Source organism: Tetrao urogallus, assembly GCF_951394365.1.
Source record: "Tetrao urogallus genome assembly, chromosome: 7".
NCBI lineage: Eukaryota > Metazoa > Chordata > Aves > Galliformes > Phasianidae > Tetrao > Tetrao urogallus.
The window spans coordinates 31,925,474-31,939,780 of NC_136820.1; the positions used below are offsets into that span (position 1 = coordinate 31,925,474).

Consider the following 14,307-nt stretch of genomic DNA (forward strand, 5'->3'; position numbering starts at 1 on the left):
TGTTAAAGACTATAAATATAAAACAGAAAATCTTACAAAACAGGCAGTGAAACTCTCTATTTCTGCTCTGAGGGACTCAACACACACACAGCATACAGATGTACAGTCCACACACTCTACTTGCCCTGAGAAACAGAATTTGCTAGGTAGGAAAATGGTCAGTAACACAGAGGAAAATAGCATTTAAAATTCTCTGATAAGTCTTTTTTTTCCACTTTGACAGCACAGGCATGTAGTTAGAGCTATAGTTTCCAAACATGCTTAAGTGGAATTGGATAATTTTTGTGGCTATCAGTAATAAGAACAACAGAAATAATTTGGCTTGCCTGATTTCTATATAATCCTCTGTACAGCGTAAATTCCCTTCCAGAGTGAAGTTGGTGAAGCGCAGCACAATCTGTCTGTTTATTCCCACTGTGATGGTGTAGATGCACTCTGTCTGGACAGGGTAGTTATCTGGATAGTTCGGAGATGTTAGCACACCAGTTTCAGTATCGTAGTTGTGTGAGCACACTTCAAAAAGAACGGAAACAAGTATGAACGAGCTTGTTTTCTGTGCTAAATTAACAGGAAATTTCTATTTCTAACAGATAGGTATAGAAGCCAACATCCTTTCCATTGTAATTTATCTTGCATACATCACACTGTTGAATGTAATCAAAATTTCAATTCAATTTCAAACAGAACTCAGATTTTTCATGGACTTTCTTATATTTGATTTTTTACCAGAACTCTGGGCCTGTTACAGTTAGGCAATGTCAGAGTCATTCCAGCTGAGTAAGCTAGATTTGACCTAAAACCCAGGTAAGCAGAAAAGGAAAGTGAAAGCAGTCTCTAGCTACATTCTACAGAATGGTTTATGAGACTGATTTTGGAGAGAAAAACTGCATGCATTAGAGAATCTTCATGTTGATACTTCACCTAGATAAACAGGAATAAGCCAAGAAATAAAATGAAAACAGATAAGAGAGAAGTTAGGGAGATGGTGGGGAATCAGACAAGCAGGCAAGAGGAATTAGAAGAGCTTAACTTAATTAGCCTAGCAAGTAAAGGATAGGAGAACAGAGAAAAACATCAAGAGGCATGAAGTGCAAGCAAAACATAGAATCATACATAACACTCTCTGAATGACATCACAAGCTCCAAAGTTAATAACTGTTTGTGAATACAGATACACAGAAATTAGGAGGCAGTACACTACCAACCTAACACAGAACTGGGGGAAGTTCACTATTTCTTTCTATTAGGATATTTTTTGATTAATTTAATTAAGAACAGAATCACACTATAGTTTGGGGGGAGGGGGGGAGGAGAAGGGTTTAAGTTATAGATTGAATTTGAAAACTCTGCAGTCTCATTCTGTTCCTCTGCTCCAGACCCCACAGGTTGCAAATATAAGACATACTTTCAAATGGTCAGGTTCAGATGGAATATGAAGTACAACAAAAAGTGAGCAGAATATTATGATTCACTTTATACCAATTTGAATCACAGATCTCTGAAACCTGTCTTCTAACATAGTACAGCAGTGTAGCAATACTTTTAAATAATACTTCAGTATGCATAGCAGTTGAAGGGGAAGGGCTGAAGTAGAAGCTAAAGCCTTCCATATCTAAGGTTGGTCATTTCCACAACCTTTCTCTATCCTTCCTAACTAGTAAAACACTTTTGCTTTTTCTGATATTGAAAATAAAGAGTAGAAGGGATGAAAAAAATAAGGGGGGGGGGGGAATTCTTTGTCACCTGGAATGCTTCTGTTGGAAATGCTTTCTCTAGGATAAACACCCTCAAAACAAGATACTCAACACGCTCCTAATTTACCATGAGATGAACAAAGTAACAGGATGTTGAAATAGACCAATAATTTTCTGCCATTGAGCTGTACTTTGGCGATTAACAAGTGAAAAATTTTTTGCACGCTACTTCACCTGAAATCAGTATTTAACTTTTTATCTAGAGTTTTAGACATTTGTGTTATAATATAATATGCTTTAGTAAATTAAGTGCAACAATCATGTAAGTCTTGGCCCCTTTAAAAGACTGTGCTTATAATACACATGCTGCGCTAACACCCCTGGTGCTTTGTGACATGCATCATCAACCCCCTGATCCTTAAAGTCACAAGACTTCGTGATAATCCTGCCTGCAGGGTTAGAAAGCTGGCTTAGAAATGTGACCCAAGTTTTTCCTAAAGGCCTGTTAGACAGAAGGCAATTAAAAATTTAATTGAAAAGGTGTGTTATTTATTAGGTTACTTCTAATTAATTATTACCTTATCATTTTTGAAGGGTGGATGCCTGACTTATGAAAACATAATGCACAGAGGGGTTGTAATATCTCTATTCCTTACTCACTCGAGGGCTGATGCCATGAATACCATCTTTCAGCCTGAAGAATATTAAAATTGATGTACTAGACAAAGGTCCTTTGGGTAAAATTAGCATCAAGGAAGCCAGATCATTTTTATCAGCCCTTTTAAGAACAATCTCCACAGAATTGGGAAGAATGTCAAGGTTCCCTCCCTCACCAAAGTTAGCTTTCTTGCAGTAACCCATTCAAAAGATGATATCCAAAGTGTGCTACTTTAAACTGCATGTTGTATTCAGTTTTCACAAATACAGTATGAATAATGAAGATTATTTATAAGTTTAAGATCATTTTTAGTAATCTTCATTATGATCTAAGGGGGACAAATAGAGATGGTAAAGAGCAACTGTCTTCAAGATGTCAGACTTCTGGCTACAGTCTAAATGCAAACTAGGATTAGGAAACACAAATGAACTCCCATTTTGTGTCAACCAACTCTTTTCTGATAAATGGATCCATGTATTGTATTACACTTTCAGCAGGAGAGATGGAACTGCTTTTTTTGCAATCACTTCACTAACACAGCATTTGGGGTTTCACTAGCACAGTCATATATAGACTTTGTCAGAGAAAACTGTTAGCAAGATTAGCAGGAAAAACGAACTTTGAAATTTGTGCCAAAGTTTAGAACACATTCCAACTCCATATTGTGATTACTATAGGCCTGAAATAAATACAAACTCAAATGTTCATCCCAGCTCATAAAAATTAGAAGGCAGCAGCGATTGTCCTGGGCAACTCTACTTCTTGCTTTGCCAGCATATGAAGTTTTGAAAGCTATTCAATCTGCTTTCTGATTTTTGTCCTGAATGTGTTCTTCTGGAAAAAAAAAAAAAAGAAAAAAAAAAAAAGAAAAAAAAAAAGAGAAAAAAAAAAAGAGAAAAAAAAAAGAGAAAAAAAAAAGAGAAAAAAGCCACAAATGGCAGCAACTCACTGTAACAGCCATCAGTGGAAAAAAAAATGCCACCTTTTGTACCACTCACTCATGCAGTCACGTGTGGTTCTGAAAATTATATCCATGTCCTTCCCATGAAGAGACATTCATCAGTTGCCACAATTCTAATTATTAAAAATAAAACTGTAGTGGCATATATAAAATGGCAGTTTTCTTTTGATGCCACTCTGCCGAAGGAAAACTCATATCCATAACAATTAGACTTTTATGTAACATAATGCATGTTTAGGAAAAAAAAAAAAAAAAAAAAAAAAAAAAAGGGAGGAACTTTCACATGAAGTTCCTCACCATTGGCAATGGAAAAAGCACATCTGCACTTCAGGGTCTTCTGCTACTGCTGCTGGCAGATTCCAGAAGGCTTAGTTTTTACCAGGAACACACACAAAGGTCCTTTGTAATGTTTCATGCTCAAGCTTCTCAAAAACACTGGGTAATGCTGTTCAAAAAGAATATCCAGCTTTTTCCTGCTTATTTGGACATAAACACATATACCATATAGTTCTACACATATATACAGGCATGTATAGGCATACTAATAACCAGATCAAACATGACCAGTGACCTAACAAGTTGCCAAGTGTTGGGTGATTGAGTCTTTTCCTACAGACTTAGGGTGAGTAGATGACAAAGATGCACACATCCTTTCTCTATTTTAGCCCAGTCTTATTCAGCCATGCTGTGTATCCGTACACACATATATTTGTCAAACATTTCTTTCCTTTCTTGCCTTTGCTCATATACCTAAAGAGAAAATCCAAGCAACATCCTCCTAATAATTACTGGCTTTAGTCTGCATGATGCAAATTGAGAAGTCAACTTTTATACAGATAATAACACATCTCAGATTGAGTATTAGGGAGAATTTCTTCTTAGAAAGAGTTGTTGGGCACTGGAACAGCCTACCTGGGATGTGGCAGAGACACCATCCCTGGTGGCGCTTAAGGAAAAGGCAGACATAATACTGAGGGACATGGTTTAGTGGGCAATACGGGAGGTAAGTGGATGGTTGGACTAGATGATCTGAGATCTTTTCCAACCTTAATGATTCTATGATCTATACATCACTGTCAGGTACACACTTAAGTCCAAGTCCACCGGCTCAAAATACTTTCTTCATCTTTCTCAAACTCTGCCTTCTGCAGTCAGTCACTCTCAACTAACGCAACACACAATGAAGCTGTTTAAAGCCAAGTTATCTCTCTTGGAAAATCGTGTCATTTACAATTCAGGCTGATAATGAGAAGTCTTATCTTTCACCAAGGCCAGAGAAAGACCAGGGATTTAAAAAAAAAAAAAAAAAAAAAAAAAAAGTATCAGGAAAGCAATCTGCTAAAAGCTGTGTTAACTTCAACCCTTCTTACTGGAAAGGATGAAATGAAGCCTCCTTAATGAATGAATGAATAAACAAATGCTTACTAGTGAGAATTCATGGACAACAAAATATACCTGAATCTTTCAAGGCATGATCAACTCTTCCTGTAATGACTGAGCCTTTTCAACAACTTTTCAATAATTTCACATTTTGGTTGTTTTTTGGTGTTTTTTTTTTTTCCCCTGTGGCTTTTCAGCCAAGATATGCAAAAGAAAACCCAAAAAACTATTGCAAGATTTATATGTTGTGACACTCATCTATCTGGTATTTGAGTTATGGATTCTGTGGTTCCAGATGACTTCATCCTCAAAAGACATAGAGCCAAGAAATAAGCATCTAAGGTACAGACAGCGTAAGTAGGAGACATACACTTAAGACAACCAAGAATCATGCGAGTAAATTTATCTGAAGCATTCCTGCCTTTTGAGCTGTTCACAGCTACTAGCTAGCAGACTGCTAAAACAATTGCTTGTACTTTATGGATCATAGCCATGCCCATATCTCACTGCATTCAAGCTTCCTAACTAGGAAATATAGCTTTGCAGCTATTTCCTGCAACTCTTCAAATAATTAATAAATCACAGATAAACCACGCCAAACATTGTTTGGTAAGATACATAGAGAAAATATTTAGTTTTGTTTCACATAAATAATATTTTTCACTCATTCATATCCTCCTTTTTTACTTTTTTTTTTGTCTTATAATGTTGTCCATCTTTCCGATAGTTCATTCTCTGTGAAGTAACTTCAGGCAAAGGCCTATTGAAAATTCTAATGTGAACCAGAACAGCTTTGACCACTTCTGATATAGGTTGTAGTGTAGCTTGCTAAAAAAAATATAACTCAAAAATATGAAGAATTCCTGCTGCACAAGGTACATTATTTAAAGCATATTTTTCTTAACAGATAAATGAAAATAGACAGCAAATGTTAAAAAAAAGAAATCCATAGCTTTGGTAATTCTCTCAGATATTATTATTTCAGCAATTCACTACCCTAGTGTAACTGGATATATACATAAGATAAATAGCAAGCCTAAAAGTCTCACAGTAGGAAAACTTAACTCAATATAATTTTACAGGAGTGTTAAATTACTTCTCTCAGTGAAGTCCACAAACACATATTTGTTTTCTCCCAGGCCATTGCAGCTTCAACACTTTATTCTTAATAAGAAATGAATGCTAATGGTCCAGTATTTATGACAACTGAGTTATAATATTACCATGCTCGTGCTGAGGCCAAAGGAAAGAAATTTCTGTGAAGAGAAATTGTGGTTTCAACTTTTTAATAGGGTTATTAGTCTCAGTTTCAGTAGTTATTCACTATGTTACCATACATATGCAAATTACGGTGCTTAAAGTGAAAAAAAGAAACAACATTTCTTCCAGAGATCATAATTTTGGCCTTGAGCAAGAAGAAAGCGAGTTATCACTTTTGCAATATTTCTCATTAAAGATCCTATTAAGACCTGTTAGAGCACATCCAGAGGAGGCCTAGAGAAATGATCCAAGGGATGGAACACCTTCTCCTAAAAGAACAGGCTGAGAGGGCAGCCTGGAGAAGAGAAGATTCTGGGGAGATTTGAGAGTGGCCTTTCAGAATCTGAAGGAGAGCTATGGGAAAGAGGAGGACAGACTGTTCAGCAGGGTCTGTGGAGAGAACAAGGGGAAATGGCTTCAAGCCTAAAGAGAGGAGATGAAGCTTAGTTATAAGGAAAAAGTCTACAGTGAGGGTGATGAGACACTGGAACAGGTTGCCTAGAGATGCAGTTGGTGCCCTGTGCCTGAAGACTTTCAAGGTGAGGCTGGATCAGACTATGGGTCCCTGGTCTAGCTGCACATGTCCCTGTTCATTGCAGGAGAGTTAGACTAGATGACCTCTAAATGTCCCTACCAACTCAAAGGAATCTATGATTCTAAGCTGAAAAGTAGTAAACATACCTGTACTAATTAAGTGGAAAGAAAGAATATGGGAAAAGAAAATATTGGGAGAGATTCATCCATAAAAATCATTTATTTTACTTACGGTTTTCAATAATATTGAAGAGAAAACAGATTTCATTTTTAAAATATACTTTGAAACCATTCCACCGACAATACTGGTACAGATTGAACCTCGCATGATGCATATAACAGTGCTTTGGATGAGAATACCTTGTCATAGTGGCAAAGGGGGCAGAGTAGCAAAGGTAGAAAGAAAAACTTGGGTTCAGCACCAAGATAACCAATAAAATCAGAGAAATAAGATGCCAGGGACAGAAATACAGATTAATACTAACTAGAAAGTATTCTGATCTTGATAAACTGTGAGAAGAGCTGCTATTATCTATCAAATCCAATGACACAATATTTACTTGAGGTAAAGGAAAAAAGGAAAACTATCACATTAATGAACAGTACAATCTGTCTCTTGACCCATATCCTCTTCTACTACAGATGTAGGTTTAGCAGCAAGGAGAGCAACAGCAGACATGCCTTTTAAATGTATGAGAAGGTACTTGACAGCCTTTCAAAGCTGCTCCTTCAAATGCAGCTCTGTCACTGCTAGAACAACTGTTTGTCAGGGAGACTGCAAACACTAGAAGAGGCTTAGTGGGTTTGGCATATTTTGAAAACACAGATATGCCCACATTGGAAAACCTTCAAATCAGTTACAATTTGAGTAATTTTCCAGTTTTTTCTGTTTTACACTACTAAGTGAATGAGAAGTCATTCTCTTCAATAGTCGCTTTTCCCCACGTGTATCATTTCTTAAAAGATACTTAAATAATAGGTTTAAGGCATAAGAGGAGCCTTGAGTTTTTCTGGAGACTGACAATTTGAACTCAATCTCAAAGAGGAAAAAAGCTGCTTGCGCTTTCAGGTTAATTTGCTAATTTGTTATATTTTGATGTGACTTTTTTTTTTTTTTTTTTTTTTTTTTTTTTGCCTACAATCAACACTGTACCCGAATAGGAGCTAAACTAATTTGTATGGCACCTGAGATGTTCAGGTGGCTTTCCATTAAAGTGAGTTTTCCTACATCACCCAACTCAGCTTGGGGTGGACAGAACAAATTCAGGAAATAATTTTCCAAAATAATTCATACATTTCTACCTTGTCAGCTCTTAGTGATTTTGTAAAGAAAACAGCAGTATTGCTTACATAAATTGCTTTCCGTGTAGGTCATATTTCCAGAGAGGGAAATGCTTTTTGAATCAAGTAGCTATAAATAAGAAGGGGATAGAGGAGGCACCAAGCAGTCCTACATAAACACAGAAAATAAAGTTTCTGTTTCTTACAGTGGTTATTTACAGTGACAACTGAAAACATTTAATTTGCATAACGACATACTGACATTTTACCTTCTGATGCATGCAAGGAGATATAATTAGCTGAGAAGCCCTCAGAAGAAATGCTGCTGCTGGTCACAAAGTACAACATCATCACATTGCCACCACTAGTAAGAGATGGTGGAATTGATCTTCCACAGTACCTGCAGCAAAAAAAATGACCCAAATTGAGTGACGGTGCTTTATGAAGCATCTGTATTACTGGAAGATTTGGTTTTTGTGAGGTTTGAACAGCTGCATATGTATGATGTCACCTCTGAACTATAGAGATCTCAAACATAAACGCTGTATCATGAGGCTAAGTAACACTCTTCACGTACAAGAATACAGATCTAACATTTGTGGCAAAGTCAGAGGAGAAATTGCTTATCAAGTTGCTCAGTTCTTACTGAAATTAGTCCATGCTGTACCTACAGCATAGCCTGAGTGGCTGACAAAAGACCAGGGTGGCAAAATGCTCTCCACTATAATATGATGGTCATTTGCTCTTTATTTTCCAAAATATTGCCATATCTAGCAACTATTTTATAGACTGTAAATGCAATTGAGTTCTGTGCTCAAGTAGATGAAATGTTCTTGAATTCTAGGCTAGCAAGAAAACCCTGTATATAACAGGGCTGCTTAAGAGGGAGAGAGAAGAAAACATTTGTTAGATTTTTCCAACCTAATAAAACAGCACAGATCAGGAGGAAGTGAAAATAAAACTCTATAAGACAATGACTTCAGTTTAATTCTTGCTGAGATCCGATACACATCCTTTTAAGTAATCTCTTTTAAATGATCTTTCTTTCATCTCTGCAGGTGTTCCAAATCATGTGTTTTCCTTAGAACAGATATATTAGTGCTTTTGAATATGTTTCCCATATATCAAAATGTTAATGGAGCTGGACAGTGGCAGCTACTCTCCTAGCATATAGCATTTATTAAATGGGGTTCTTGTTCTCTGGTTGAGGAGAGGAAGTTGCCTTTGCTATGCTCGCAGAATTGCTGTTAATGTTTCAGTGGAGTGATTAAACTACATGCAAAATTTAAGGAAACAAATTGGAAAGATGTACAGAAACAGAACAGAGCACACTCTACAGTAATTAAGTTCTATAGGCTAATGAACATACCTCCCCAATTTTTGCATAGTGCTGTTGTCATATATTTCAAGATAATCCATTCTGCAGTCGCTATCAAATGGCAAGTTAAATGACATGAACGTCAGGCGGATAAGGTAGCCGGATTGAATGCTGATGGTCCAGGTACAATTAATACCATGTGGGTAGACATCTGGGTAACCAGGACTTGTAATTGTTCCTTCTAAGCCAGTGAGAGACTCCCCGCATACTGTAGAGATTTTAAACAAGTTAAATAATATATTGATTCAACTACAAGGCATTTACAACATTTGTTACTTCACTGATATTTCATGAACATTTTTGTCTCATGCATACTACGCTGTGATACACTTCGATTTTTTCTCCCATTGTACCTTTGTAATACTCAATGGGCCTCTGTTTTCAGTGTACAAGAAAATCTGTAAAATCCCAACACCCTATACACAAAACAAAAAAATTCTTACTTGTATCTAATGGCCAGTACTGAGCTCTGAAGCCAAGGTTGGTAAGAGAGGAAGCTCTGAATTTGATATAGAGATTGTTCCTTGTAGATTGCACTCTAGATGGTACAGCTGTGCCACAATATTTTCCCAAAAGAGGAGATTCTGTGTTATTGCCATCTCTGACCTGAAGAACAGTATATTCAAAATATTCCATAAAAAGTTCGATTGTTTTAAAGTTGTAAGAGCAAATAACTTCATAAGAACAGCATCATAAAAGGCATCCTCAATAAATCAAACAGTTCTGCTTTTGTGGAAATGAGTACAAGGAGGAACACACAGCTAAGAGTTTCTGAGAATTATGTGTATTATAAATGCAATATTCTTTACCTCAACATAGTCTGAGTCACAAGTTGTTGTATTTCGAATGCCAAAGTCGATAAAGTTAAGAATCACCACTTTGCTCACTGGCTGGGAGATGATCCACTCACAGGTCTTTGGCTGGGAGGACATCCTTGGGTAGTAAGGTGAATGGATAGTGCCTTCTCCAGACAGGGAGCCTCCACAAGCTGCCAAGAGACACCAAGAATCAGTAGTTGTGATGAATGGTTTTGACAAACCCATAATATAATATCTATCAAATATTTCTATATCACCATCATTAGAAGGAAACCACATCTAAAATCCTGTCTTCTCATAGCATCTACTGTGGTTCAACCAATTAGAATTAAAAACATACTTAAAAGAACATATTACTGCGTAGCATAAACGTATATTTACAGAAGTTCAATTTAACATTGACCATGAATATTTAAGAGAGTTGACTCATTTCATAGAATCATAAAATCTTTCGAGTTGGACAGAATCCTTAAAGGTCATCTGGTCCAACTCCTCTACAATGAACAAGGACACAGGGTGCCTCACTACACTTATTGTAAAAAATTTCTTCCTCGCATCCAGTCTAATCTTCCCTCTTAGTTTGAAGTCATTTCCTCTTGTCTATCACAACAGATCCTACACCAAAGTGCCTGTTCTCTTTTTCTCACAGCCCCCCTATAGGTACTGAAAGGCCTCTAACAAATCTCCCTGGCACATCTTCCCTCTTTCAGCCTGTCCTAGGAGACAGCCTAGGAGAGATGTTTCATCCTTCAGATGATTTTTCTGACCTCCTCTAGACAAACTCCAACAGGTCTGTATCTCTCCTGTACTCAGGATACCACATCTGGATACAGTACTCCAGGTGAAGGCTCAGCAGCATAGAGCAGAAGGGCAGGATCACCCTTCTGACCTGCTGGCCACACTAATTTTGATGCAGCCCAGGATGCACATTGCTGGCATCCACCAATACCCTCAAGTCCTTTTCAGCAGGGCTGTGTTCTACCATCCTTCTACCTCCCATCTTGCAATGATAGTAGGGGTTACCACAACCCCAGACTTACACTTGAATTTGTCAAACCTCAAGAGGCTCACCTGGGCCTCCATGCTCAAGGTAAAGCTTTATTACATATGCTTAGACAGATGTATTAGAGATTAAGAATTAAAAGACAGAAATAATGAAAGTATAAATATTTTGCCAGAATTATAGTTATGTTATCTTTAGTATGTTAGTGGCAAGCAATGTATTATTAATAGAAACAAGGGGGAATACATTTCCAAATATGGCAGAAGTGTCTACAACAAACCTACTGCAAACATTACCTTTGTATTTCTAAAAGCAGCATTGAATAAACAAACTATTCTCTTTTTTCCTTTCCTTTGAAGTTTATCTTAGAACCAGTACATGGATAATATAGCAGCAAAATCATTAAAAGCATTGAAATTACAAACAACTTCACTGTGCAAGTCAACAGTTCTTACCAACTTGGTAAACAGCCCTGAAGCTAGCCCTTTGCACAGAAGCATCAGACTTGAACTCAATCCAGAGACTGTTGCTTGTAGAAGTTATTGGAGATATAACTGTACTGTGACACAGTCTGGTAATCAGAGAAGACATCTCACTGTCACCATCTCGAACCTAATCATTAATAAGAAAAAAAGAAGTACATCAGATCATAAAAAAGAGACTTTCAAGGGGGACTTTGAAGACAGTGCTAGATCAGGCCCTGGGCAACCTGATTTAGCTGTGCTTGCCCCTGTTGCAGTAGAGTTGGACTATATGATGTTTAAAGGTCCCTTTTAATTCTAAGGATTCTATGATTCAATCCTAAAAGCTTTGGTATTTGATACCTAGGCTTGATTATAGGCACAGAAGACACACTCCTATCACAGATCACAAGAAAGAAACAAATCGTCTCAATGAATCACAGCTTTAACACAGTTTGGGCATGTGCTTCCATAAGTGACATCTTTCATATGAAAGAGACAGGTAAGTTACTCACTAGTGATAACTATGATTTATTTTTTTTTTTTTTTTCCAGCACTAAAAGCCTGCTGTGGAAAATTAAAGGGCAAGATTTGTAGTTTCCTTGCTCTGGCCATGAAGTTTATAGTGACCTTTTAATGGCGTTTCTCCAGAAATATCACGTCACATCACACATATTCATCAACACAGCCAGAAACATTCACTGCAACAAAAGGTGCAACTGTGAGTCTATAGGCAGTAAAATTTTCCATTTTTCTGGAGGGCTCAATGCATGAAAATGATAATAAAGCTATAAAAGCTTTCAGTTCATACCTTCTGCACTGCCCTTATTCAATTTGTAAATCAAAGGAGACTTGTGCACTACCTTATGAATCATGATTATCAAGGAGACTAGAACAGTAAGAGGTATTTGCATCTCCAATCTTCAGGCTCTGAACTCACAGGCTGTGAGTAAGTCTAGGATTAGGCCAAGCAGTACAGCCAAGGTGCTCTGAACGCCCTCTGAAGCACTCATTCCATTCCAACAGGAGAGTCAACAAACAGGTCCTAAAACAGGACCTAAAACTGCTATTTGCCTATCAGGGACCAAGCGAAGGACATATAGCTTTCAGATCCCCTCTCATCACCTCTTCTCTCCTTCTCAGCTGTGTCATTTCATGGGCTGAGAGAGAAGGAAGAAAGGTCTTGGAGTGCTGGGTAGACAGGTGAGCAGGCAGTGGTCGATTGCTTTGTTTAGCAACTTCCCTGTGGAGAAATAGTTCTCTGACTAATGCACTTTAAATTTCTGTGGGACCTAGACTCAAGGTGAGAGAGTTATATGGGATTTACGAGGAAGTAAATAAAATCTCAAACTAAGCTGGAGTATTCAGAAAACATTTATAAAGAAGTTTACAGAACTATAGTTTACATGAGTTTACTTTTTTCTTGACCTGATTCTGCTTACGCTTTTGGTTTATAAAATCCAAATAGAAGTTATAAAAATGACAGGTTCTCTAAACCATTAGAATAATGTTTCGTATTGCCAGTTAGAAGGATGAAGGAGAAGGAGCTGGCATAGCTAATACCTTACCTCTGCAGCACTATGTCACAGTCCTAAATAAGTTTTATTGTGTCTAGTTTCTTATTGCAGACCCCTTGTCCCAGGCCGCTCCTTCCTTAGTCAAAGACTAAACATCCCTCCCTCAGCCAGTGTCTGCAAGCAGCGTCTGGCTGCTGTGATTTCCTGTTATCACCAGGGATGTGAATAATATGCTACTTCTCAGTGACAAAATAATTGTCACAGAGTGATTTTGAAAATAACTTAAACATCCAAAACTAAAATCCATTTCCCCAGTTGAATTTCATCATAAAATCCAGTGAAATAGTATTTTAGAAAAGCATATCTGGAAAATAGGCTTTGAAAAAGCTTGAAACCACGATTCTTGCGCGTTTTGCTCTAGGCTGAGCTGAGTTGATGAGAAGGAAGGCTAAGAAGTGGCAAAGCAGACAAATACAGGAAAACTGAACTGCTTGTGACTGACCAGCAAACAAGGTAAATGCTTTGCTGAATTAATGCAAACTGATTGTTTCCAACAGAACTGGTTTTGTTTCTCTGGTTGTGGTGAATTTAGCTGCTGTTCCGCAAGCAATTAGAATGAGGAGTACCAGGCCAAACAAACAAAAGCTGTCTGTGTTCATTAAACACACTTCTCCTCTCATTACAAAAATTAATTACACTTCATTCCAGGCAAAGTCTCTGAGTTAGAGAAGGAGAAACAGGAGCAATGTTAGCACAATAACAAATCTTATACAAACAGATTAACTAAAGGGAGCTCACCAAGGCCTGTGCCTCACTTACTCGGAAAGAGGTTAAACACAAAACCTCACAACTGCACAGCCCCGCCATGCCACACTGCTGTGGTTGAAGCTGCCTGTAAGCTTGGCCCTGCTGGGCCTCGGACTGCTTCTCCCAGTGCCTCCCCACTGGCCACCAGCTTCCCTCTTCCATGCACCTGGCTTATCCACGATAGCTACATCATCCAGGGGCTGTAGCTGAATTTGTTTTATGTCTGTTTATCTCCATGCAGTGCAACCAGAGTTCTGTACAGATAGCAGCCATTTCATGTAGAATGAAGTCATTCACTCTTCCTTGAGATAAGATGAACTGGGCTGTGACACAGAAGACCTGTCATGCTGTCCTTGTGAAGATGGCACAGGCTAGCTGAACCCACCAGAGCTTGCTGGGGCCTGAAGGTTCTCCCACCTTGCCCAGGGCTGCATTTCAGCTCCCAGGACCATCAGCCCCTCCCCATCAGGGGCTTCAGCAGAACCAGGCTCCAGCTCCCATCCACAACACATGGTCTAGCCCAGTCTTGGCTTGTTACTATCCCCCAGAGAAAGG

At 38.0% G+C, this 14,307-nt stretch overlaps 1 protein-coding gene across 1 annotated transcript in view; it reads right to left on the minus strand.

The window, feature by feature from the left end:
• Positions 1–14,307, minus strand: part of CUBN (cubilin) — a gene marked incomplete at both ends in the record, with an annotated part of 131,593 nt that overhangs the window by 97,037 nt on the left and 20,249 nt on the right. Inside the window, 6 exon segments of the mRNA XM_079538628.1 lie at positions 327–513; positions 8,038–8,168; positions 9,138–9,354; positions 9,590–9,752; positions 9,956–10,134; positions 11,423–11,579. Coding sequence (XP_079394754.1) covers positions 327–513; positions 8,038–8,168; positions 9,138–9,354; positions 9,590–9,752; positions 9,956–10,134; positions 11,423–11,579 — 1,034 coding nt within the window.